General features: G+C 37.6%; 1 protein-coding gene across 1 annotated transcript in view; it reads left to right on the plus strand.

Moving 5' to 3' along the window:
• tbc1d22b (TBC1 domain family, member 22B) overlaps positions 1-26,891 on the plus strand; it is a 72,024-nt gene that overhangs the window by 40,667 nt on the left and 4,466 nt on the right. The window contains exons 8-10 of the mRNA XM_053504122.1: positions 9,112-9,218; positions 10,815-10,890; positions 18,080-18,207. Coding sequence (XP_053360097.1) covers positions 9,112-9,218; positions 10,815-10,890; positions 18,080-18,207 — 311 coding nt within the window. The remainder of the gene's footprint in view (positions 1-9,111; positions 9,219-10,814; positions 10,891-18,079; positions 18,208-26,891) is intronic.

The raw sequence follows: 26,891 nt of genomic DNA on the forward strand, positions 1-26,891 counted from the left end.
TGAGAGAGAGACAGTGAGTGTGGGGAACGGAGTAAAGTCAAAATGTCAAATCTTGATCTAAATAAATAAATAGAAGAAACTCTTACATAAATCAAATAATTTGATATCTTGCAAATAATGTAAAAGCCCAATTAGACCAACACAACAAAATATCACAAGATTATAATCTCAAATTCAAAGCTTCATTAACTCCAGCTGTCTCTAACTTTTTTTTTTTTTTTTTTTTTTCCTTTTTGAATATCAGATCCTCTTGTCATGGTGGCATGCTGCACAGTTAAACGCTGTCCTGTATTTCAGATGAAAAGCTGTCTCATAATGAACAGCCTGCAAGTCACACTAATCTAATCTGTTGGCTTTATATAAAGAACTCCTGAGGCAAGTTAATGTGAAAATGTCAAATATAAGTACAAGAGGAAAAACGCTGCATTTCGAACATGGAGAGAAAAATAATCAACAATCGTCTCACTGTAATGTCCTAATTAATGAATATGCTGCTGTACTCTATGTAGTTACATCCACACAAAAACATGTGTGAGTGCCTGCTGTCACTCATCTTACAGGAGCTTTAAATACCCGTTCAATCACCAGCCGCTTTCTTTCTTCTCTTTATTGAAGTATATACAGTATATATAAAAAAATACTTTGTCATGTTACTAAGAAACTGGAAAGTAAAAACATGCTCCATTTTGAAGATTTAACTGTAGTCGAAAACTTTAAATATACGTATGAAGATTAAATAGAAATCTCCTTAATGAAACCCTCTTTTTTTGTTGTTTTTGTTAAATAACTTGCATTTAAATCCATTTATTATTAAACATAAGAACCTATATAGAACATACAAGGGCTGTACTGATCATACTGCACAGGTTCCTCTATACAAAGCAACTACTCAACAGTCTTCATCACAAGCTGTGCATTTTTTTATTTTATTTATTTTTTTTTTTGGTCATCGTTGATCCTAACTCTCAAATTCTCTTTAAAAATCCCCAGTTGATGGTCTCCCACTGCAATACATAATGTTTACAGCGATGACACCATTGACAAGAGCACTGCGCACAGATGGATGAAGGAGGTTAAAAAAGGGGAAACCAGCCCTGAAGACAAACCACACAATGGGAGACCATCAGCTGCAGCAAGGGAAGATTTTCAAGGAGAATTCAATAGTTGGCCTGACATGGTATGGAGAGACTAGGTTGAGTAGTACCCTTGGTATAGAGGAAGTTTTATTTTACTGACAGGTTCAAATTAAACTACTTATGTGAATTTTGGGTAAATCCCTAAAAGTGCCATCTCAGGGAGTTTTTTTCTTGCCACCGTCGCCCTCAGCTTGCTCATCAGGGACTATCTAATCATTTAAATTCATACACATTCACATTTTGTACAAACTTTTATAATTTCTTTTGATTGTGTAACGCTGCTTTGAGACAATTACCATTGTTAAAAGCGCTGTACAGATAAAATTGAATTTAATTGTATTGAATTGTAGATCAGTGTGTTTATCAGTTCAGTCTCATTGTATTGAGGTGATGGTGTTTATCTCAGTGTGTGTGTGTGTGCGTGTGTTTTAGTTCAGCCCCTTTTTGTTGAGGATTGTGGGAAGTAGCTGTTAAACAGTCTGGATGTGATGTACCTTTTTCCAGATGGCAGAAGGGTGAAGGGTGAGTGAGAGGGGTGTGACCGATCAGCCACATTACTGGTGGCTTTGCGGATGCAGCGTGTGGTGTGGATGTCTGTGATAGAGACCCAGATGATCACCTCGCCTGCTCTCACTATCCGCTGTAGGGTCTTGCGGTCCGCGATGGCACAATTCCCGAACCAGACAGTGATGCAGCTGCTCAGAGTGTTTTTGATAGTGCCTCTGATTAAACTGAGTAAACTAATAAAAACCTAATCTGCCTCGAACTACTGTCTGGGCTGCTGTTATATAAAATTAATCAACACCATCTGAGCAGACAAAACTAAGAATCCAACAGATCAGCAGTGTAAAATATTGGTATTAACTAACAGGAATAATGCAAATCCTTGCAGGAATTCTCTCTACTTTAACAGTGTAAACAATATGCTCAATCATTTAGAGTCGGAAACTCTAACAACTTATGGATGGGAATCACCACGAACCACTCGATACAATATCACAATTGTATAAATATTTATTTTATTTTCTTTTTTTTTAAGTCCATGTGGCCATACATGAATTGCCAAACAAAAGAATCATGATACGTCACTGAATCGATTTTTCCCCATCTCTAATTACAACTAGTCATGTCGCTCTTTAACATAACATCCAATCATGCTGACAGCACAGAAAAGAGCTCCTCGACAAACAAATAAGAAACCGCAACAGGAGAGTGGAGCGCATCAGATATTTCCACCAACAAATATAATCATCATAATGAGAGGAAGTGCAGCTGTGTCTCTTGCTATTGCATATTTAAAAGCCATTTCCAAACATAAACATGTAGCCGTTTGTATTGGGATGTAACATGTATAATCGAACAAATCATAGCTTCTAATAGAATTTTATGTTTCTGCAACCAAAGTTGCTGGGAAACTCAACCCACTACTATGTCTCTGAAATTGATCACAGATCCTGAACAAGTCTGAGAAGAGTGATGGTGCCTTGCGAATACAGAAACAAATACATTTAAGATGAGAGATTGAACAGAGTGTAATCATCATGTTATGAGGGTATATTCATGCTCTTACACTGCCTTGCGACACTAAGTATACATCCCCTTGGTGTTTTCCCCTGTTTTGCTCCTTTACAACCTGGAAAATATATGTATTTTTATTTTTTATTTTTTTTTAGCATAAACAATTTTTCTATTTATATATATATTTTTTTAGGGAATGGGGAGTTTCACAGATTTTCTCCCTAATTTAGTCATGTCCAGTTCCTCCCCGTCACTAAGGGGCTCCCACATTAAGGCTACTATTACCACTCAGTCGGGAGGGCCGAAGACTATCACATGTTTCATCCAAACCATGTGACGCCATCCGACCGCATCTTTTCGAACTGCTTACTCACGCACCAATGGGGACGGCGTAACACACTCTGAGGACAGCACTTGCGTGAGCTCACAGACGCCCCTGATTGGCTTGTAGAGCCGTGTTAATGTGGGAGCACGAGTACCTCTCATCCCTCCCCTCTGAGAGAGCTCGGCCAATCAGCTCTCTGTAGACCTCTGGCTGCGTCAGGTTACAGCATCACCCGGAAATCGACCTTGTGATCTCCGGATGATAGAGCGAGCACTTTACCACTGCGCCACTCGGAGGCCCTCACAAACAATTATTAATACAAAAAAGAAAAGTAATCTGGAAGGTTCACATGTACTCAGGTGCCCAAAATATTTGCCCATTCTATAAGGCAAAATTGGTCAAGTTGGTGTACAGGAATCAAGTCATGCCACCGATTCCCAATTGCATGGAGGCCTGGGCTTTGACTAGGCAATTCCATGGCATTCAAATATTTCTTTACCCTCTTAAAACCCCACTATCGTCATATGTAGACTTCACATTTTCTCCAAACTACACTGGGTTTATATCCTCGTAAGAGCCTCCTAAGAGGACTGTTGGGTATTATTCCTTTGCCAAACCTGTTCCCGTTTAAAGACATTGATAAAGTGGTATAGATATCTGGTGCTAATAAAAAGAAACAGTGAGGAGAAGGTACACAACAGTCCAGGTCCCAGGAGGTTAAACCACTCCAGTGTAGTATGTTTAGGGTCGTTGTCCTGCTGAAAGATAAACCTCTGTCCCAGTCTCAAATCTTGGGCAGATTAAAACCGGTTTCCTTCGAGAATTGCTCTGTATCTATTGTCACGACAAGTCCGGTCCCTGCCAATGAAAAGCATACCCACAGCATATTGTTGCCACCACCATGCTTCACTCTAGGTATCGTGTTCTTAAGGTCATGGGTTTGTGTCGCAAAGTGTGCGTTTACTGTATGTCTTTATTTTTGTCTTTTTTCCAATGTTTTTTTTTCTTCTCCACTCTTCCATAAAGCTTAAATGGCTTTTCTTCTATGGCTTAAAATCGTCCTATGGACAGCTATTCCGGTCCCCGCTGTGGATTTTAGCAGCTCCTTCATTGTTCTCCTTGTGCTTTTTGTTGCAAATCTGATTAATGCCCTTTTTCCTAGTCTTTAAGTTTTGATTGGCGGTCTTCTCTTGTCAGGTGTGTTGTAGTGCCATAATTCTTTCCATTTACTTATAATGGGTTTATTGGTGCTCTATGGGTTGTTTAAAGTTTTTTGGATAACGTTTTGTAACTTAATCCTGACCTATACTTTTCTCACAACTTTGCCTGTGACATGTTTGGAGAGCTGATTGGTCATCGCATTGCATGTTTAGTAGTGTTGCAGACTTTCAGACCAAGCATATTTATACTGACATTATGTGACCAATCATGTGACACTGATTGCACAAAAGTGAACCTTAATCGAGTAATTATGGGACTCTAGAAGTTAAATGGTTGGACCGCATCTTATTTAGGGTTTGTATTGCAAAAGCAATGAATATTTATGTGCACCCCAACCCCCCCAATATTTTTCCTTTTTTTTGCTTTAATTATTGTTTGTGTCACAATAAAAAGGCACTGTAGTTATTTTCCCGACTGGACACATTTGCATTGCAGATTCCCTTGAAGAGTGTGTGTGTGTGTGTGCGCGTGCGTGCGCTCCTGTGGTCTGTGATAGGATAAGATCGGTGAAGCATGGCACAGTGACTCCATTCCTTTAAGATGCTTAGAGTTTTGTGAGTACTAAAACCTCAGGGTTTTTATTTTTTTTTAATCCTTAAACATGATTGTCACTGCATGGTGCAAATGGCTTTGTGTGCAAGTGTGTGAGAGTCCAGTGAAGCTCAGCAGGGGTGTTCTGGAAGTGGGTGGGAGGAGAGCCGTGACACTCTTAGCCTAAAGACCTGTGACATCCCTGTGACACAGAGACCGGTATGTCTTCCTTCATAACCCGTTTTCCCCCTCTGTTCTGTCCAAACACCTGTTCAGCTTCTCCTGCCGTTCCCAGATGCTCTCACTGCAATGCAAATCTTTCTCAGGGTTTAAGAGGACATCTGGAACGGCCTCACATCTGCTCAGATCTGTTTACTGTTTCAACTTTTCTCTTTCTCTCTCTTTCTCTCTCTCGTGCAAATGATGCACTCTCACAGATACACCTATGAGGCTTAAAAGCAGAGATGAACTGTTTGTAAATCTTTGTCCGTGTACAGCAATGGTGTTAAACATTTGGACTTGAGCTACTGACCCTTAATTGACTGTTTATCATTTTCATCTGCCCTCATTTTAATGAATTTCTCCTTTTTGTGTCAGGCCTCATTATTTATTCTGTCTTTTATAAGCAAAAACACCTCCAGATGTGATGAAAAAAAAAAAAATTCCCCCAATACAAATGCCGTGTTGTTGAAAAGCGAGAGAGAAAGAGAGGGATACTTTTCCCCTACATGAAAGTTGTTTAGCAAAAAAGTTTAGCAAAAGCTTATTTTGTTACACTAATGCTAGGCTCAAAGTGGAACATGAGCTTTCATACATTTGGATATAGATTTTCTTTGTTTTTGAATGTATACATCGATTAAAAATGTCTGTTATAATAATAATGCAACATATACCTTATTTACTTTGTCATGTATATCAGTTGTGCATCCTCAGAGCAGAGGGAATCTAGAAAGGAGTTAGTTTGTCCTATAGTCTAGTGTGAATAAATTGACTAAAAAGTATGATAATTTCATTGCAAAAAAAGTACAGCAGCTGTGCTCCATCAAGGCATCGACTCGACAAGAAGCTGTGAACATGTGCTCCCAGATGTTAGCAGTAGACCCTTGAAGTTCTATAGTCTGTGAAGTGGGGACTCGACAGATCAGACTTTTCTGTCTGGCACATCCCACAGATGCTCGATCAGATTAAGATCTGGAAAATCTGGAAGCTGAGTCAAAACCTTGCACTCTTTATCATGTTCCTTAAACCATTCTCTGAAATGTCTTGGCAGGATGAGTTATCCTTCTGAAAGAGGCCACTCCAAGTAGCGATTACTGCTACTATTAACGTGTGTACTTGGTCTGCAGCGATGTTTAGGTAGGTGGTAGTGGTAACATCTACTGTACATGAGTGCCAGGACCCAATTTTTCCAGCAATTTGTGGTTCCCCAGGTGCATAAATGAACATTGGGTGCCTATGACCCTGTTGCCAATTGATGTCATTTCATAAACCACTTTTGGTCATCATTGTATTGTCCATTATAAAAAATATAATTACTCTTTTTTTTTTTTTTTTAAATGAAAAAGTGTTTGTCATGTCATTATTCGCTTCAGAGACTGTCTGTTTGAGCCACGGGGATTCCACATCGCTAGAGAGAAAAATTTACACTTGGATGTTATCCATGGTCATTCCTGTAGGTCTATAATGGATAGCTTTTTTTATTCAGGTCCTGTATGATGCACTGTTCCCTAATGTAAAGTATCAGATGAAATATGCAGTTGCATTTACATTTATAGTATTTGACAGACACCCTTATCTAAAGCGACTTACACTTATCTCATTACACAACTGAGGTGCTGAAGGTTAAGGGCCCCAATAGTGGTAGCCTGGTGGTGCTGCTGTTTGAACCCGTGATTTTCTGATCCGTAGATATAGATCCATAGTCCAACGTCTTAACCACTGAGCTAACCCTGCATTTGCTAGAAGTGTCTCTCGGACAAAAGATTCGTTGGCTGCTGTTTTCGCACTTCCTGGTTAATGGCTTTTGATTCTGGCTACGACTAAGGCTGCGTTCCATTCCAAAGTGTACTTCAAAGGGTGCTCCCTACTCCCTGCTTAGTTTGCAGTGAATGCCGGTAAAGGGAACGTCCCCCAACAAAACTCACCAGTGCATATGTCACTTTTTCCATGTGTTACCATGGTAACATAAGCACATTAAATATTGAATATTTATTGAAACAAAAACTGATAATTTTATAAAACACCAATGAGATGTATGTAACTTGTAAATAAATGATTGATTCATTATAATAATAAATGATTAAAAATGTACACATATTTATTTTACAGATTACTAGATTATATACTACTAAGGATTCCCTAATTTAAAATAAATTGTATTTTTTTTAATATGATGTCGTCCTCGATAATATTGATAATAAATATATAAAATTCTTTTTTGAAACTCCATTTTTTTTAATGCTCCAGCAAGGCGCAATGACTGATGGGAATTTTTAATCCTTAATCCTGATTGGTCAGTTGATTAAATTTCTCTAACAGAATTTCTGATGGTCGTTTCAGTTTATATTTTATCATTACTATGCTGTAATAACAAGTCATTCACAGGCACTTGTGTGATGGGTGTGTCATGTTATATAAAACTGATAATGAACAAAAATATAGCATGTTATTTAACTGTGTAAATGTATGATCATTGACATGGTAATCTGTCACCTAAGGGCATATGTTTTAAGAAGTCTCCAGTGTCAGGGCTTGTAGGTTGTGTTTGTTGTTGTTATAGATGGTGTGGATGGTAATCAACAATAAATGTATAAGAGTAGGCATGTAGCGCTCTATCCTCACACCTCCCATAGTTGATTTTTCGATTCTTGCTTGCGGTCTACGTGCGTTTATTATCCTCCCACAGTCCAAAGATTAGTCTAATCTGTGTTTCCAAGTTGCCCGTAGTGTGTGATGGAATGAGTGTGTGTGCTTGTTTGCCCTGCAATGGACTAATTCCAGTTACTAATTCAGTTGAATTCTATTTGTATAGCACTTAAAAATTGTCATTGTCACAAAGCAGCTTTACACAGTCAAAAGAAAATTATGGAAATTTGTTTGAAATTTAAATGTGTTGATTGGGTCAGTGTGTGTGTGGGTGGGTAAGTTATTGAGGAAGTGAGTTTGTGGGTGTGTGAGTGGGTGGATGGGGCAGTAGAGGTGTAAGTGAGAGGTTGATAGGGGGTTTGGGTGAGCTAGTGGATGGTTGAGTGAGTAAAAGTGTGAGAGATTGGATGGATTATTGAGTGACGGAGGGAGGGAGGGAGGGATGATGGGTCAGTCAGAGAGTGGATGGACAAGTGAGGGTGTTAAATGGATGGGTGGGTCCATTAGTGAGGATCCGATTAGGTGGGTGATTGAGTGAAGAGATGGGTGAGGGGGTGAGTGGATGGCTGGATGAAAGAATAAGTGGGCAAATTAGATTAAGCAAGTTTTCAAATAAGCAAGTAAAAATTACATTGAGACAAGAAATATTGTGGCATAAAAAGTAAATAATAAAAGAGCGAAAGATATTAATAATAATATTCTATATAAAAAAACAACTAGTGATTATGCAAAAATAATAAAAAGCCAGGCTGATCCAGTTTGTATTAAATTTGCCTTTTGGAACTGCTATGAACCATTAGACTGGCATCCCATCCAGGGTACATCATACCACCTTGTGCCCCAAGTTCCCTGGAATTAGGCTCCAGGCCTCCAGCAACCCTGAACAGGGAAAGTGGTATAAGTGAGAGTGTATTAGAGTATTTCTTGTTTAATTAGAACTAATGATTAATTGTTGGCAAGTTGCTCTTGTTGTTTAAGTAGCATTTTGTTGTAGTGGCATTTAGTAAATACATCTGAAAATAAGCCTAATCGCCTTACAGTTTAATAGTATTTTTATTGTAAGGAATACTGGATAAATCCATAGACAACAAAGCTTTGCTAAGAAATTACTTTTTGTTTTGTATCTCTCCTCGAAGTCAGAAAAATGAAGAAACATGAAAAGGATCAAGTGAGCTAAAGTGTGTGCGCGTTGTGTTCCTGTGGTGAATCAAGTGTCCTGAGGGCATGGGGGAATCTTGTGAGGCACAATGTGTGTAACAGGACTATTTAGCACTCACTGTTTAATGTGTAAGGAATGGTAACTGCTGTCAAAAGAGCGTGGAGAAAGAGAGAGACAAAGACAGACGGAGAAACATTAGAGACCCCGGCAATGTTTGTTAGCATTTTGACAGCCCTGTGTCACCTCAGCACACAAGCACAAACGTGTACCCTGAGGAAATGCTAACTAGCCAAAACACGTGAGGTAGGTGTGTACCTGTCATCTGTTCAACGACTGTGTGTGTGTGTGTTTTCCAGAGGAGGACATGGAGAACTTTGAAATGGCTGCTCTGCCTTTGGAAACGCAACGCAACATTGAAGCCGACAGCTTCTGGTGTATGAGCAAGCTGCTGGATGGCATACAGGTGTGTGTATATGTTCTGTGTGTTTCCATTTTTCTGTTGCTGTGAAGTCCTGTTTTTCACATTAGAAGAAGAATTCAAGGGTGCCAACATATCGTGGTGGTATTATTTATGATTTTTGACCCCTTGGTACAGCAAAAAAATATGTTTTTCTGTTTCGTGCAGCTAAAGAAGGCAGTCAGACCAAACACGAATAAAATTCACCCTGCAGAAAAGATTGTACCCCGGAGGGAAAGTTTCGCATTACACCGGCTTTATCTAGTTGAACTTTGATCTTAAAATTTATAAGTCTCAGTACTGTAAGCTAATAGAAAACACGTTGGCGGGGCTCTCGTCTTTTTGGTCAGTAAAATAACGTAGAAGCTACTTGTTATTAAGTAGCAGTTACACAGGAGCTTAATCTCCCATGGAATACCAGGGATTGAGTGGGTGGATGGGTCAGTGAGGTAGTGGATGATGGAACAAAAAGGTGAGCGAATGTGTGAATGGCCTGGGGAGTGATGGAGTAAGTGGATTGAAGGATAATGGAGGGGGTGGGAGGATGAGTGAGTGAACGGTTTAGGTAGTAAGCAAATGGATCAGTGAGCGGTTGGGTGAGTGGGTTAGTGAGAGAATGGGCTGGTGGGTGGTTGGATGATGGAGGAAGTGAATTTGTGGCTGGATCAGTGATGGGGTTTAGTGAGAAAGTGGGTGGGTGGCTCAGTGATGAAAGTTGGTGGGTCATTGAGAAAGTGATGAAAGTTCAATTCAGTTAAATTCTATTTGTATAGCACTTAAAAATTGTCACTGTCGCAAAGCAGCTTTACACAGTCAAACGAGAATTATGAAAATTTGTCTGAAATTTAAATGTGTATGAAAGTGGGTGATTGGGTCAGTGAGTGTGTGAGTAGGTAGGTTATTGAGGAAGTGAGTTTGTGGGTGTGTGAGTGGGTGGATGGGGCAGTAGAGGTGCAAGTGAGAGGTTGATAGGGGGTTTGGGTGAGCTGGTGGATGGTTGAGTGAGTAAAAGCGTGAGAGATTGGATGGATCATTGAGTAAAGGAGGAAGGGAGGGATGATATGTCAGTCAGAGAGTGGATAGACAAGTGAGGGTGTTAAATGGATGGGCGGGTGTATTAGTGAGGATCCGATTGGGTGGGTGAATGAAAGAATGAGTGGGCAAATTAGATTAAGCAAGTTTTCAAATAAGCAAGTGAAAATTACATTGAGAAGAAATATTGTGTCATAAAAAGTAAATAATAAAAGAGTGAAAGATATTAAGAATAATATTCTATATTAAAAAAAACGACTAGTAATTATGCAAAAATAATAAAAGGTCAGGCTGATCCAGTTTGTATTAAATTTGCCTTTTGGAACTGCTATAAACCATCAGTTCCAATATTCTCTAGATCACCATTTCAGGCTTTAGAGAAATATAAACCTTTTAAGTGGGAAAACAATGAAGAGAAACAGTGCAGAGAAGTAAAAATCCCCAGAATATTTCCAATTAATTAAGATCAGTCCTACACAGCGGCGTGCCATTAAAAGCAGCACTAGCAGAAAGCTATTTGGCGTTGCAGTGAGTCTGAGTATTATTAATGCATGTGTTTTGATTCTACAGGATAATTACACATTTGCTCAGCCTGGTATTCAGAAAAAAGTGAAGGCGCTGGAGGAGCTCATCAGCAGGATTGACGGTGAGGCCGCCATCTTTACAACACTTTTACTAGGAAGTGTTTTATCCTAGCACAACTAAAGTGGGACTAATAGTGAAGTTCCAAGTACGACCCGGACTCCAAAATCACAGGCAGTTTTGTACGCTGGGAAAAGAGGGATAAATATAATATGACTGCTACTAATGAAGGTAAATTAAGATTAGCATAGCATAAGGCAAGCAAAAGAAGCAGAAATAAGCAGAGAATAGAAGACAAGTAGCAGAGATTTGTCAGGCTAGCAATGTTAAAAGTAATGAATCTAGCAAAATGTGAGACTAGGTGGAGGGTGGAGAGATGAGTATAACATAATAAGACAAGAAAAAGGAAGCTTTCTGAGACGAGCAAAGCAGCAAGTAATAAAACTAGCAATAAGAGAGAGAATAGTAAAGAGAGCATAGATGAAGCTAGCATAAAATAAGACAAGGGAAGAAAATGTTTTGAGACAAGTGAGGCAGAAAATCATGATGATAGTATAAAAGTGTTATAAACCTGGCAAAGGGAAGAAAGATGAGGAAAACATAAAAAAAGAAGGAATGAGTTTTGAGATTAGTAAAAAGAAACGTTCTAGAACATGCATTATAGTGAGACTAGCAAAAAGTGGCTTAAAATAAAATGAGAAGAATATAAACTAGCGTGAGTTATCCTTAGAGAAACCAATATGGATTAAACTGCATTTGAAAATAATTTCCATATAAGTGATACCATTTGTTACGTACACTAAAGACATGCTTTAAAAACGTGTCCTGTGTAAATTAATTTTCATACGAATATTTTTAACAAGGAGTAAGGCCATAAGACTAGAATGATTGTCCTTGTTAATTGGAAACTATAAACAGTAGATTGATAAGACTGAGATTACTGTTAGAAACATTCTGAGTAAAATAAGACTAAAAGTAGCATGAGACTGAGATGATCATACACTAATTAAGGAGCAGTTTCTAGTTAGTCCTAGGAACATAAGCTAAATTTTTTTTTAAAGATCTAGCAAAGTCTAACCTGTAATTTTTTATTTATTTATTTATTTTTAAAGTGTTATCATCTTGAGGTAAACCGTCCATATAGTCATTATGGTATTTCTTAATGGTAGACTTCGACCATAATACAGCTACTTCTTTCAAAGAGTTTGCTTGGGCAGATGTTAATGTCTTTTGTTGCCTTCTATGTTTTTTTGGTATTGCAGAGCTCCCTGGTGAATTCCTTCTTTTTTGAGATGAATAGACCCGATCAGTATACGTTTTTTCTTCCTGCGTTTAAAGTTTCAAACGAGTTTGTCTCATATGTTCAGAAAGTATGGCGATAATAAAAAGCAGTAGTGTGAAGCGCCAGAATGAGATTAAACACAGGGACTTTAAACAAACATATCCATAGCAGTCCAAGGTGATGGCGTGTAAAATACATTTATAAAATTAGTTTTATTGTATGAAAAAATGGAAAGTATTGTCCAAATTATGTCTCCGGAAATGAGTACGTTCATGAACATTTTTTTCTTGTTTAAAAAACGTGCAGTATAATCCCACACAATGCCAGAGGGTCAAAACCAAAAGGGCATAAAAAAAATTTGTTAAATGCTTGTTTCTTGCATTTGAAGGGGAACAATGTGAAGGAGATTCACGACTTCTTCCTTTTCCGTCACTTAAAGAAACCACTTTAAAAGAAGGTGATGATTACTGAGGTGGCACTTTTCCTCAAGAGCCAAAAAGAAGACGGTCTCCTCCAGCTCATCCATCCGTTAGAAAAGCATGTCGCCTTAGATAGTGGATATGTAGAGAAGGAATAAGCTCATAATCAATGTTCGTCTTCGTAAAACAAAACAAAAAAAAAAACTGTCTGAATATTTATGACCCACACTTTCATTTATCGTTATAGTACATGGCTAAGAAAAGAAAGAGTTCTTGTGAATCAAAAAGACTCTGAGAAAGTGCCATGACATTTGAAAAGCTTTTTAGTTCAAATACTTTAATGTGACAAACAAAAAAAGTGACTTGTTCACCTTTTTATTGTATTTTTTTTTTATTATTTTTAATTTTTTTTCAACTTCACCAGTAGATTTTAAAGTGCATAGAGTGAACCTTTTAAAAATAATCTTTAAATATCATTTAAATCAGTGAGAAACATCAGTTCTGTAGCAATTAACTGATCCTTTAGAACAATTACCAACTATTATCTCTATTTTTTCTTTTACTTCACATATCTTTTCATTTGTTCAGAGATGACCTGAGCTCAGCTCCTGTCTTTTATATTTTTTTAGGAATATAAAGGGCACATTATCATGTCTGAGACTTTGACAAAGGAAATGAAAGTTAACAGACCGGGACTAAAATGATTATTATGGTGCGTTCATTTGGCTTCAGTCAGCACTTCTGGCTCTTGCACTTTCAGCAGCGGGATCCTTTGACGCAAGTTTTTTTTTTTCTGCAAGGCCAAGGCGCTACATGGCGTAGTGTTTTGCTCTCTCTCACATGTTCACGCTTTATGCATTTTGTAGCAGGGTTTACATCCAGAGAGATCCTACACTTGAGGCAGTATAAGTGATTTATTTACAGGCCCGGCCATGGCTTTCTGCCATTCTGAGAATTTGAACTCACAACCTTTTGGTTACTAGCGGAGAATCTGTACTACTGCTGTCTAGCAAAATTGACAACTCTTCTCATTCATGTTTGTTTCCAGAAACCCGGGTGAAAAAATAAAAATTCCGCACCTTATCTATAGAGTCGTATTTTATTTATGACAATACATATTGTATGTTTAGGGTAGAAGAAAGTTGAGCTCAAAGTGCTGAATAGAGGGCCAGCCCACAATGGTACCTGTGGATCGATCAAGGATTAGTCTTGCTCTTTGCATTAAAACTACTAAAAATAATTGTAGAGTATACAGCAGGCATCACCTAATGACAGACTGTGATTTGGATCCGGACCAAATGAATGGATCTGTCCGAACTCTGATCTTTTTCTGATAAATAGGGATTATTTATATACCTAGTGCACCTCAACATAGGTGCAGATATACGCATCACTCAATAGAGCCAATCAACCCTGGCAGTTAACCATGTATGGACAATGTTAAGGAAGAAACAGAAACAAAAGCAAGACAAAGCATGGCTTAATCCACAAAAATTGAAGTAGACTATTAAAACCAAACTTTTAGAGATAAATGGACAAATCAGTATATGTTTATTCTTCGTGTGGAAAGTTTAAAACCAATTTGTCTCATATGTTCAGCAATTGTGGCAATAATAAAAAAGCATCAATGTGAAGCGCTTCTATGAGACAAAACCCGGGGAGTTTAAGCAAACTTATGCATAGCAGTCCAAGGTAAGGGGCGTGTAAAATACCTGAACTGAGAGTCCAGCAGCAGGCAAATTAACTATGCAGATCAGCTCAAGATTAATTAAAGATTGTTTGTATTCCATACAAAATTCAAGAAAATATACAAGGCCATCAAAGATCAGTCTGTTCACATGTTTAACGTTGTTTTTAAAACTTGACAATAAATATTTTCGAAACGCTATGGAAATTTTAAGTTGCTTATTTTTTTATAGATTTACAGTGACTGCATATATAGAGATCAAAGAAAATTTGTTATTAAATTTTTATTCAGTATGCCTGACGAATACCAAAGAGACTAGCATAAAGGTGTGACTACCATAAGACTAAGTCTGAGGGACCAGATATAATACTTTTGATGCACATAAGTCAGATTACCAAGAGATTAAAACTGACAATAAGGTCCAAAAACAGGCCGAGTCATTCCAGTCATCATATAAGTTTTCCTCAATTTACTCAAGTAAAAGTAAGCTGTTGCCTTTCTTGTGCTTAAAATCAAAGTGGTCGCTTAAATATGGCCAGGAGATTGCTTCATAGGAATTTGATGCCATTTCGCTTTCAGCTGGGTCTGCATCACTGGCAACTGTTTTGTCCGTCTCCATCGTTCTTGTGAGTTTGGCGCGTTTGTTCTCCCCCAATCAGTCCCCATCAATCAATCAGTGCAGTGGTTTTTAGGGTGCAATTTTCATTCATTTATTTTTTTACTCAGTAGCAAATCTGATTTAAAATGTAGCAAAGTACAATACTTCAAACAAAACATACTTAAATAAAAGTAAAATGACAGATTTTTATGACAGAACTACTTTAAAAAGTAGAAATACAAAAAAAAAAAACCTACTCAATTACAGTAACGCGAGTAAATGTAATTCGTTACCTTCCACCTTTGGTTTCACTAGCGTGCTAAATTTATTCGATGGTTTCTTGTGCTTCAGCATCTGACTTATTTGTTAGCAATGCCGCCTCACCATGGTTGAGTGGTCCAATCTTCAAGGCTTGGTGGTACTTTGGATTCCTCCCACAAGACAAAGCCATGCTATGTACTGTAGGCTGATTTTTAAATTGCCCATAGCGTGTGATTGGGTGTGTGTGTGCTTGTGTCCTTCAATGGGTTAGCAGACCATCCACTAGTGACCTTACCCCAAGTTCTACAGTATTATTTGCTTACATAATTCCAACAACATCTGAATTCTGAATCACTATAGATTATACTGTTGGCACTTTACAGAAGGCAGTCGTCTTGCTAGAGGGATGGAAATTGTTATGGAATTGTATTGGAGCCAACTGCAGTGCTGGTGCACTCACACATGGCAGTGAGCTTGTAAACACAAATGCACAAACCATTATGGATAGCAAATGGAAAGTTCTAAGACTAGGACATGGGACACACCTACACAGGCCAATATCCTATTCATACCTGTTCCTAAAGGATTTCTTACAAGAGTAACAGATTCCTTAGTATGTCCTGCAATTAACAATTAACACGTACAAGAAAAATGCAGAACTGACATGCCAGCATATAAAGGAAAAATATGAGGCTGTGTTCCAAATCGAATCTTTACGAGAATATAAATAGTTCCGATTCAAAGTGAGTTATTGCTTTCCGCATGCAATACACAGCTGACTGTTTGGGATCCCATGTGAGGCGAGATTTATGTAACGAATCAAGAACGCTCAACAGCAAGGATATTTTGAAATTCAGATTTTTTTCTCCCCCCTCTATTGCTTTGACTCTGTTAAAGTGTCCATTATCATTCTGAAAGATACCCAGTCGCTCATTCTCCTCTCGGCGAGCTGCGGCAGGATTCTGTCGAAATCCATCACGGGCGCAGTCGATAGAGCCTCCTCCTTAACGCCATCCTTATTCTTCCTTTTCCCTGCTGAATGGATGCTTTATATATTAAACATTCCTATTCTCATTGCTCTGAGCCTCTCGCATTCCACCTCTCTTCATTACCAATCGAATGTAATTATGTGCAACTCGGTGGGAGGCTGTAATCTAAATTCAGCAGGACAGGTGTAGAGACATTTTTGATTGAGAAACCAGTAGGTTACTTTATTCAATATACTGTATTTATACACATCCAGTAGGTTAGTTCATCATATACATACATACATACATACATACAGTGGTGTTCAAAATAATAGCAGTGTGGTGAAAAAAAGTAAGTGAAGCTCCATATCCATATAATACCTTTTAATTTAAATCACACAAATGCATTGGACACCCTGCACATTCTATTATGAATTAAAACATGAAGAAAAATGTGCTTATTGTAATATTAGTTTAATGTAAGTGAAGAAAAACTAATATTAGTCTGTTAAAAAAAATAGCAGTGTCATCACTCATCTTAATAAAGTGATGAATTTACCATTTAAACAAAAATGCTTAAAGATCTTAATCTTTCTTGTGCATCCTTAAACTAATATTTAGTTGTATAACTATGGTTTGTGAGAACTGCTTCATATCTGTGACAATTGTACTACATGCCACAATTCCTCTACATTTCTTGGTTTTGCTTCAGAAACAGCTTTTATAATGTCAGCCCACACCTTTTTTTATTGGATTAGGGTCTGGGGATTGGGCTGGCCCCTCCATAACGTCAATCTTGTTGGTCTGGGACCAAGATGCTGCTTGTTGTTGGTGTGTCTGGGGTCTTTGTTTTGTTGAAACGCCCATTTTAAGGGCATTTCCTCTTCGGCATAAGGCAACATGACTTTTTTAAGTATTCTGATCTGATGTACTCAAATTGATCCATGATCCCTGAAATGTGATAAAGAGGCCCAACACCATAGTACGAGAAGCATCCCCATATCATGATGCTTGCGCCTCCATGCTTCACTGTGTTCACAGTGTACTGTGGCTTAAATTTAGTGTTTGTGGGTCGCCTGAAAAACTGTCTGCGGTTTCTAGACCCAAAAAGGACAACTTTGCTTTTATCAGTCCACAAAATATTGCACCATTTCTCTTTAGGCCAGTCAATGTGTTCTTTGGCGAATTGTAACCTCTTCAGCAAATGTCATTTTTTCAACAATGGGACTTTGCGGGGGCTTCTTGCTGATAGCTTGACTTCACATAGCCGTCTTCCAATAGTAACAGTACAGTACTAACAGGTAACTTTAGATGTTCTTTGAGTCAATTTTGTTATTCTTCGATCCATCCGAATGGTAGTTTTCTGTTTTCTTCCACATCTTTCTGGTTTTGGTCTCCATTTTAAAGCTTAAAAATGATTTGGTATCATTTTAGCAGAGCAGCCCATCATTTTCTGCACTTTGTATGTTTTCCCACCTCTAATCAACTTTTGAATCAAAGTAAGCTGTTCTTCTGTCTGGACAACCCATTTTACTCTGATTTTCAGAGAGAAATGCACAGGACAACCTTTTCTGCATTTATCTTTAAATACGGGGAACTAGTTTGACACCTGTTTTTTACAGAATAATTTACCTCCCCAGTTGAACTCCACACTGCTATTTTTTTTAACAGACTAATATTTGTTTTTCTTCACTTACATTAAACTAATAATACATTTAGCACATTTTTCTTCATGTTGTGAATGTCAGAATAGAACGTGCAGGGTGTCCAATCCATTTATGTGATTTAAATTAAAAGTTATAATATGGATATGGAGCTTTACTCACTTTTTTTTAACACACTGTTATTATTTTGAACATCACTGTACGTACATACATACATACATACATACATACATACATACATGCATGCGCACATAAATGTCAAGCTGTGAGATGATTTAAAAGAGTGATAGATCAGCAAGAAGTGTTTTTTTTTTATGTTTCTAAAGTAAAAATCTTGTTCTGTGTACTTTATCCCCTCATTTGTCCTGATCCAGAGGACGTGCACCTGCATTTCCAGAAGTGTGAGGTGGAGTACCTGCAGTTCGCCTTCCGCTGGATGAACAACCTGCTGATGAGGGAGCTGCCGCTGCGCTGCACAATCCGTCTGTGGGACACATACCAGGTCCACACACACACACACACACACACACACACACACACACACACACACACACACACACACACACACACACAGTGAAAGGTCAGGGCTTCAACGACTTGAAAAATTCCTATGAATGCATGCCAGCAGCAATAAAAATCTTCATATAGCCACTTACGGTTCATTGCAAAATTATTGCCGCCCTTCATGAGGACAGACTTTTGTGTTGCACTTATAGATTCATGTTTTTCACCTTACACCCTCCTTATACACAGCCCAGCAAAAATCACTACCTGGATTTAACCAAGAAAATACATTAGTTAAGAGCCTTATATTGGATAATTAATAATTAATATAATAATAATAATAATAATTGGAAAGTTTTAGCTACAAGTATTCAACTGATGCAGTGAGTAGCTTCCTATTTCTTTAACATCTATGTTAGAAGACATATCCTGTGGTCAAGCAAAGATCTTACTCGCTTTTAGAAGTTATTGTCCTGCGTAAAGAGGACAAAAAAGGCTTCAGTTTGCTAGGGAGCATAAAGAATGGACTGTAGAGTGTTGTTAAAGGTCAACCGCTGCATAAAAACATCACAAGTTTGTTTCAGAGTGTTTACAGAAGGAGTTCATTTTTAAGAGTTCATTCCAAAATTATTGGCACCTTTTAAGGAGAAAGAAAGTCTTTCTTGTCACACATAAAAATCCAGTTCACTGATATCCCCCTGCTTCACATTTTCTACATTTCTAAATTACCAGAAGTCAAGGTTTCAGATTTGAACAGTAAGAGATTTCTATGTAAGTTTTGGTAAAATACCCCCATCACAGCAAGCTGCCTGGAAATGTTGCACAACCGTCTTAATGGCTCCCTACTTCAGTTTGCAACACACAATCATGCTGTGTTCAAATGAGACTGAAATCAGATGTTTAGAGCATGAACATAATCACCATTTTAGAGAAAACAGATGCTTACAAACTCACTAGAAAAGTATGGTGGTGGATTAATTCATGCTTTGGGGTTGTATTGCATCTGGTGGTCCAAGAACTAGTGTGTTTCTTTATATTTGTAATGGCTGGTTTGAAATTTAGTCACCTAGTGGGAATCATGTATTTTTAAAAATTAAAAAAGTATAGTAATACAACAAATGTTCGGCCTCTTTATCATTTTCTGTTGTTTGCTGCACTAAAATTAATGATTGATCTTAAATGACCTAAATGTTTTTCAGCAATTACTGGGTAGCTTGTAGCCAAAAGACACAAGCTTAAAGATTATCATTAGGGTCTTATGTACTGCTAATATGGCTCATTATATTAAATCTTATATGGTTCACTACTTATTGAAACTGCCAAAGAGGACGACAATGATGCTTAAAAACTTTATTATTATAGCCATTATTTATGTACATAAGGATTGTTTTTTTTTTATGGTGCAGAAACCTCCAATATTGTGGTGAAGGTCATTGTTTGGTTCGACATTGAATAGATTGGTACCAGACTTTAGTGCCAGTTTTCCTCACATCCAGTCTTTCAAGTGCTCTGACGAAGCAGACTCTGAAATATAAGTGTGTAGGCTGAACCTTGGCTGTCTTTGGTTATGATCTCAGTACTCTAAACAGATCCCTTTTTACACTCGGATTGGAATCGTGCCTGATCAATTATTTTTGTTCACACATGCAAAAAAAAATAAATAAAATTGACTTGCACCTTTTCAAGGTCAGTTTAAACGAAGGTGAAAATCAAGCGATGAAAAAAAAAGAAAAGTATCAGTTGTCTTTAATTTAAGACTTTTTTTTTTATTTTACATAAAATGCAACTCTGAGAGACCCATAAAATTTGTTAGAAAGTTACTGTAATAAGAATAAGGTAGGGACCTAATATGAGCAGCAATTATAATAATAAGCATAAAGATAATTGAATGATAAAAGAATGATAGTAAATAAGAACAGAAGAAATCATGTTAATTAGATTTTTGGAAAAGAAAATGATTCAAATGAGTAGAAAGTTAAATAAAAAATATATAATAGTAAATTAAAAACAGAAGCAAACTGTAGAACCTGATGACACTGGAGTTTAAATAAAATTAGTTGGACTGAAATATCTACTGTGTGCTCACAAAGGATAAATATTATAGCAGTTCAGTATAGATATTGAGAAAATGATAAGTTACATCTATATTATTCCCTACAAGATAATTGGGTAATAAAATTTGTACATCACTGTTAAATGATTTTAAAGCTTGCAGAACACAGTTATGGAGTAAAAAAATCCCCTTTATGTCTCTATATAAACCCCTGCTACACGAATGCACTTATCAAGGTAGAAAGTCTTCTCATCCCATCAGAGCCATAATTGAACTGCCTGCTTCAGTCTGAAACACTGGCCTCCCAGGAACTCCTTTAATGGGCGAAACATAGGAAAATGGCTAAGATCGAGTTCAGGATTGTACGGGGGAAATAGCAATAACTCTCAACCAAGTTTCTGTAATGTGTATTTGGCGTAGTGAGCAGGTTATCCCATTAAAGGAAAAGGTCATTTAAGGAGTTTTAGACATGAAGCAGGCGGTTCGATCATAGCTCTGGTCATACGGAGAAAACTGTCTAGCTTGATGGTATCCAAGCACTAGTAAAACACTGAGATAAGTTTATTAGTGTAGAAGGGTTTTATATATTAAGCAACATAGGTAGATTTTACTCCCATTTTACTCTGTTTTTCTGTACAATCAAAAGTCCCAGTTTGACTTGAACACCCCTTACAGATTAATATATTGCTGAGTTATATTTTTTCCCATTTTTTTCATTAGCAGTGGCATTTATTGCGCATAACTGACTGAAATATTATGATACAGATCACAAAATGTGTTTTTCTATACCAGCAGCTCTGACAGTTGTTCCACTCCATATAATAAATAAACTTATAATACACAGAATAATGAACATTTTTGTACTCAACAGAGAAAAAAAAATGAATAACCGTTGATTTAGTGAGGTTTTTCTGTGAGGGGAAGTTTTTATTTAACATTAATGGAAAAAGTCTTCAGAAGAGGCTGGAAGTTTTTCACCATGAGTATTGAGGACTGTGCGCTTTCTGCTTTGTCAGTAAATTGTCAAGGTTTTTTTCAGAGCCTGCTGAGGGGCTTACTATTTATAGCTGCTGTAATATAAGTAATAAAAGAGAACAAACTTGTTTCCGCAACATTAAAGTGATAAAAAGTACAGATATAATTGCTGGAAATTGTAGTTTTAGTGTAAGAGGAATAAACATTTGTTTTAATATGAACATTCTAAACTGGGGGGGAATACTGCATCACACCATGCCATCTTTGATTAGTTTCATGTAACCAAAGTTGGGCAAGGTACACAAAACCTGTACTTGAGTAAAAGTAGTGATTTCTCAGGGCTCAAATATTACTTAAGTATAAGTAAAAGTCCACCTCATACTTGTGTACTTGAGTAAAAGTACAGAACCTTTTTCCATAGTAAAAAATCTCTCTCTCTCTCTCTCTCTCTCTGTCTGTCTGTCTGTCTGCTTCCTGATTTTAAACATGCTATTTCCGTCACTGTCTGCAACCAGCGCCGATTCTGATTTTAACCACCTTTTTGTTTGTTAGGTGTGTCTCGAAGGAAAAGCAAGTAACGCATCACAATTAGCTAGTGGGGAAATTGCCGCTTCAAATACTACACCTCCTGTGGTTAGCTAATGCAATGACCACATAGGAATTTAGTTTAGTAAAAGTACAGATATCTGCTGTACTTTTGAGTAAAGTAAAAGTTAAAAAGTACAATTTGCTTTGATTAACGAGTGTTTTGGAATACAAGCCCACCTCCGGAATGAATTATGCTCGTAAACCAGGGTTCCACTGTACTTAAGCACAGTGATGAGGTACATATGCTTAGTTCCCTCCCACCTCTGACTATAACAGCATGCATATCAGTGTTTTATTTCTTACTGATTGCCGTCCCTGTGCAAAAGTCTAGTGAAACAAATAACACAGACTACAAAATAAAAGTAAAGTGATGTTCACTGCCAGAATGAAAAATAGCGCAGAGAGCAAGTTATCACTGACAGCATTGATAAATGTGGTTGATGTAGTACAGAGAGACAGTTATAATTGGTAAGAAAGACGGAAAAAAAGGCCTGACCTTGGGCACAGTGTTTATTGCCTGTATTCGTTTGTATTCTCAGTGAAGAGATTGAATCCCCTGATGGATTTACTGACTGCATTTCATCCTCATGTCTCCAAACTCTTTTGATATGTGTCTTTTCTCAGCTTTTTTTAGACTGATTTTTGCTTTGTAATGTGCCAATTTAGTTTTTTTTTCCTTACAATTTATTTTACCTATTGAAATAGATGTTTTTTTTTTCATAGAAGGAGCCATCAGCCCAGAAAATGTGACAATTTTTTTTGAAAAAACAAAGAAACCATTAGAAATGATGCAATCTGCAGTCGTATCTTACAGACAGAAAGCATGTTAGTTAACAAGGTAAAATGTTTAGTCAATGATAAGAAGATGGAGATAGCAATTTAATGATCTTATGTTTTACTATTTGTTTAACAGGTTAGCATCGGTCTTAGAGGTCTAAAAAAGTGTATCTGTTTATGCTCCAGCTGAAACTAACTTTAAATAATGCATATTTTATACCTCAAACTCCCTCAGTTTCACTCCTGTTCCAAATGTGCCGTTTCAATGTCTATGTAAATGAAATACTGTCAAGCGGAGAACAGCAGAGCTGAGCAGCAAGATGGTGGGGGTGGAAGGGAATCTTCTCATATGAGATCACATTAGGGGGCATCTTTTTTTTTGTCAGCACACACACACATGCACACTCACAGACGCTCACAGACCCAGGAGGCTCATCAGAATGTCTTGAAATTACAAAAAAGTGACCTCCTTTAAAGGTCATATATTATAGTCCTTTTAAACAAGTTATAATTATAAGTCCTACACGTCTCTAAAATGTATCTGGCAATATCCTAAACACGGGCTTTGGTGATGTGCGTTTGTCCGGCTGCGCGTTTATACGGCATTAAAAAAACGTTGCACGCAGCTTTTTCTTGCCGTTCAAAACCCAACGAACGCAAGGAAACCGCTTCTAGTTCGTTTTCTTCGCGTTCATTTTATGCTTCGGAGGACCGGATGTATCCCATGATCCTACATGCTATACATAGGAAAATGCGGAAAAGGGCAAAAAAAAGTGTTGAAAAACTTACTTCATATATTTCTTCATATACCACAAAAAATTTTTTTCCTTTAATCCGACGTTGTGCAGTCAGAGAGTGAACCCAGTAGCGGTGGGCTTTCATATCCAGTTCGCAACACTGCCCTCACAGGTTAACACACACGTGTAGAAGTCAATCAAGCACCACTACAAAACGTCAAGGAAGTTTAGAGCACGTTCGTTTATCAAAAAACGTAACGCCCGTGTGAACATGGCCTTACAGATGCACTCTGTTTCTGTGTCTGTAGCTTTAAATCCAGTTGAACTACTAACCCTCATGCCCCCTTGTAAAAGTGCCTGTTATGCCTGCATCATTATAGATAAACGCAAAGCCAAGTTCTCACCATCTAAAAGACTACTTTGATAAAATTAGCTTGAAAAGTTTCTCACACACGCTCTGGCACATTCTGAATGTTTCTCAGAATTATGAGCCTGACAATTTATCCATGTGGCTTATTTTAACAAGCTAATTTGTTAAACAATAAGGAAAAAAAAAAAAAAAAGAAAACTTAAAATAGCAAGACATACAGCTTCAAGATCTGAAGTTGAGTCAAAGACAGAGAATAGAGCCAAACTTGAAACTAATCCAGAGTTGAACTGTTTTACTATGAGAAAGTAATCTGAAGTGAAATGGTTAGCACACACATACAAGTTTTAATTTATTTTCTTCATGCAAGACCAATAGTGGACATTTCAAAACTATGAAATAACACAAATGGCATAAGGTAATTAATTAACAACAACAGGCAGTTACTTATTTTGAGACACGAAGATCAGCTGTTCTGGAGTAGTTCTTGCAAGAACAGTATTGTCAAGTGCATTTGCAAAACCCCTCAAGCACCATAATGAAACTGTCTCTCATGAAGACCTTCCCGGGAAAGCAAGGCCAAAGCTGACCTCATTTAGAGTCAGCAGCCTCAGAAATCACCAATTAACAAACAGCGCCTCAGATTAGAGCCGTTATGGAGACAGTACAGATCATGGGTAGCAGATGCATCTAAATAACAACTGTTCAAAGGAGATATTGCATATTTTGGACGCCGTCAGCCAGAGGTGGGACAAAGTCATTGTTTGGCAAGTCACAAGTAAGTCTCAATTCATTGCCCTCAAGTCCCGAGTCAAGTCCCAAGTCCCGAGTCAAGTCCCAAGTCAAAGCCAACAAGTCTCAAGTCAAGTCTGAAGTCCTACGGTTTGACTTTCGAGTCTTTTCAAGTCTTTTTAGCAGAAAAATAAAATGTATACAGATTATGTATGGTTGTAAGATCTGTATTTATTAAACAAACCTTTTTTTATGAAAGAACATTGCTCAGATACATAAAAATACAAATGTTAGTAAATGCTAGTAGCAATGTAAAATGGTAGCACATATTCTCAATGAAGTAGGCTACTTCATACAAACAATAACGTTGTTTTCTTCACATAACATTAAAGAACTTTGCTCTCTACCTTGTGTGATACACTCACGTAGGCTACCTCATACAAACAATCCGGTGCTGTGTCGAAGTTGGTTCCCCCATCAGGATGCGTTTTTTTAGCCCCACCCCCGAGAAAAGGCCACAGGGAACGCGCATTTAGGAGAAGGCTCGCCCGCGAAGGGTTATGCGCGGACCACTGAGATTCTATAGAGCGCGGTAAAGAATAAAAAGGACAGTTAGTGTTTTTTTAATCCCTGACGAACTCTAGCCATCAGGATGTGTTTCCCTTGTTATCTTGGACATATTTAGAATGATGAACCTCGGCTGAGTCACTTGTAGGCTGTAAACATGCCAGTATTTTGTCTGATATTTCATATCAAATATGCCTTTTCAGCAAAACCATAATGCCAAAATAGAGACCCGTCAGATACAGTCTCAAGACATTAATAATAATAGTAATAATTATTATTATTATATATAAATTATTAATAATAATAATTATTATTATTATTATATTATAATTAAATATTATATAATATGATATTAATAATAATAAGCATTATTATAATTAAATATTATATAATAATAATTATTATTATTATTATTATGCGAGATAATTAGCATTTTATCCGTGTGATGTCAATTCACTAGGTCACATTATTTGAATAAACCCAAACTGCATATGAAAGAAATCAGCAAATCATGGGTAGTGTATACCAGTGATTAAATATAAACAATACAACGCATGTACTGACATGTTTACAGCCTACAAGTGACCCAGCCGAGGTTCATCATTCTAAATATGTCCAAGATAACGAGGGAAACACATCCTAATGGCTAGAGTTCGTCAGGGGATTAAAAAACACTAACAATTTCCTTTTTGGCCTTTACTGCGTTCTGTAGAAGCTCAGTGGTCCGCGCATATAGACAATGTTTTATAGGCAAACAAAACTACCTTCGGTATCATTTCGCGAACTGGCGCGTGCACGTTGTTGTCACGTGTTGGACGCTGTCGAATCAAAAGAATCTACCGTACTTTGATTGGATGTCGTGCCGAATGCGCGCATGCGCTCTGTCACACACACGCGCACAGACACATAAACAGAGATAGAGGGGTCCGTGTTCACATACTTTTTATCTTTGGGCTTTTTATGGGAAGTAGCAAGTCTTTACAAGTCAATAGGCACAAGTCCAAGTGAAAGTCCGAGTTATTTATGTTAAAGTCCAAGTCGAGTTGCAAGTCTTTTTATATTTTGTCAAGTCGAGTCTAAAGTCATCAAATTCATGACTCGAGTCTGACTCGAGTCCAAGTCAAATGACTCAAGCCCACACCTCTGCCGTCAGCATTGTTTTACAATGTAGAAAGAAATACAAATCAGGCTGGAAACCAAACCAGGGGAGGGTGCTTATTTTTTCCCCTCTTAATATTATAAGAAGTCTTGTTCTCAGCCTTATTAATTAAGGACCACTTTCCTGCATATTTTAGTGTTTTCCTTGCTATACCACACCCATGTAAATTAAGAAAAGGCTGGTAATTAGCCTTTTAGCCGTGGACCAGGAGTAGCTCAGCGGTTCGGAAGATCCCAGGTTCAAACCCCACAACCATCAAGTTGCCACTGTTGGGCCCTTAACCCTCAACTGCTCAGTTGTGTAATGAGATAAAAATGTAAGTCGCTCTGGATAAGAGCGTCTGCCAAATGCCTAAATGTAAATTGAATTAGAGCTGATTAGTTAAATCAAGTGTGTCATCCAGTACAGAAGTTGAGAACCACTGTCTTTGATCATGCGGAGTGTCCACGCCATTCTAGTCGCGCTATTCTAGACTTTTTGCAGATGTGCGACTAACATGACATCAGTTACAACAAAGTTCCTTTAACAGACATTACACTACTATGTGTTTTCATTAATGACTCTGCTCAAGATGTTTTTTAGAGCCAAAGAGAACTCCCAGAAAAATTACCTGATGATCACCTGTTTGCTTACCAGATTACCGGATACTTTATCACACAGATAAAAGAGTAACCTAGCAACTGATTGTGTCTGTTCTGTTTATTATTTTCATATGCCGTATGTTGTG

This window comes from Clarias gariepinus, chromosome 9 (assembly GCF_024256425.1).
Source record: "Clarias gariepinus isolate MV-2021 ecotype Netherlands chromosome 9, CGAR_prim_01v2, whole genome shotgun sequence".
Taxonomy (NCBI): Eukaryota; Metazoa; Chordata; class Actinopteri; order Siluriformes; family Clariidae; genus Clarias; species Clarias gariepinus.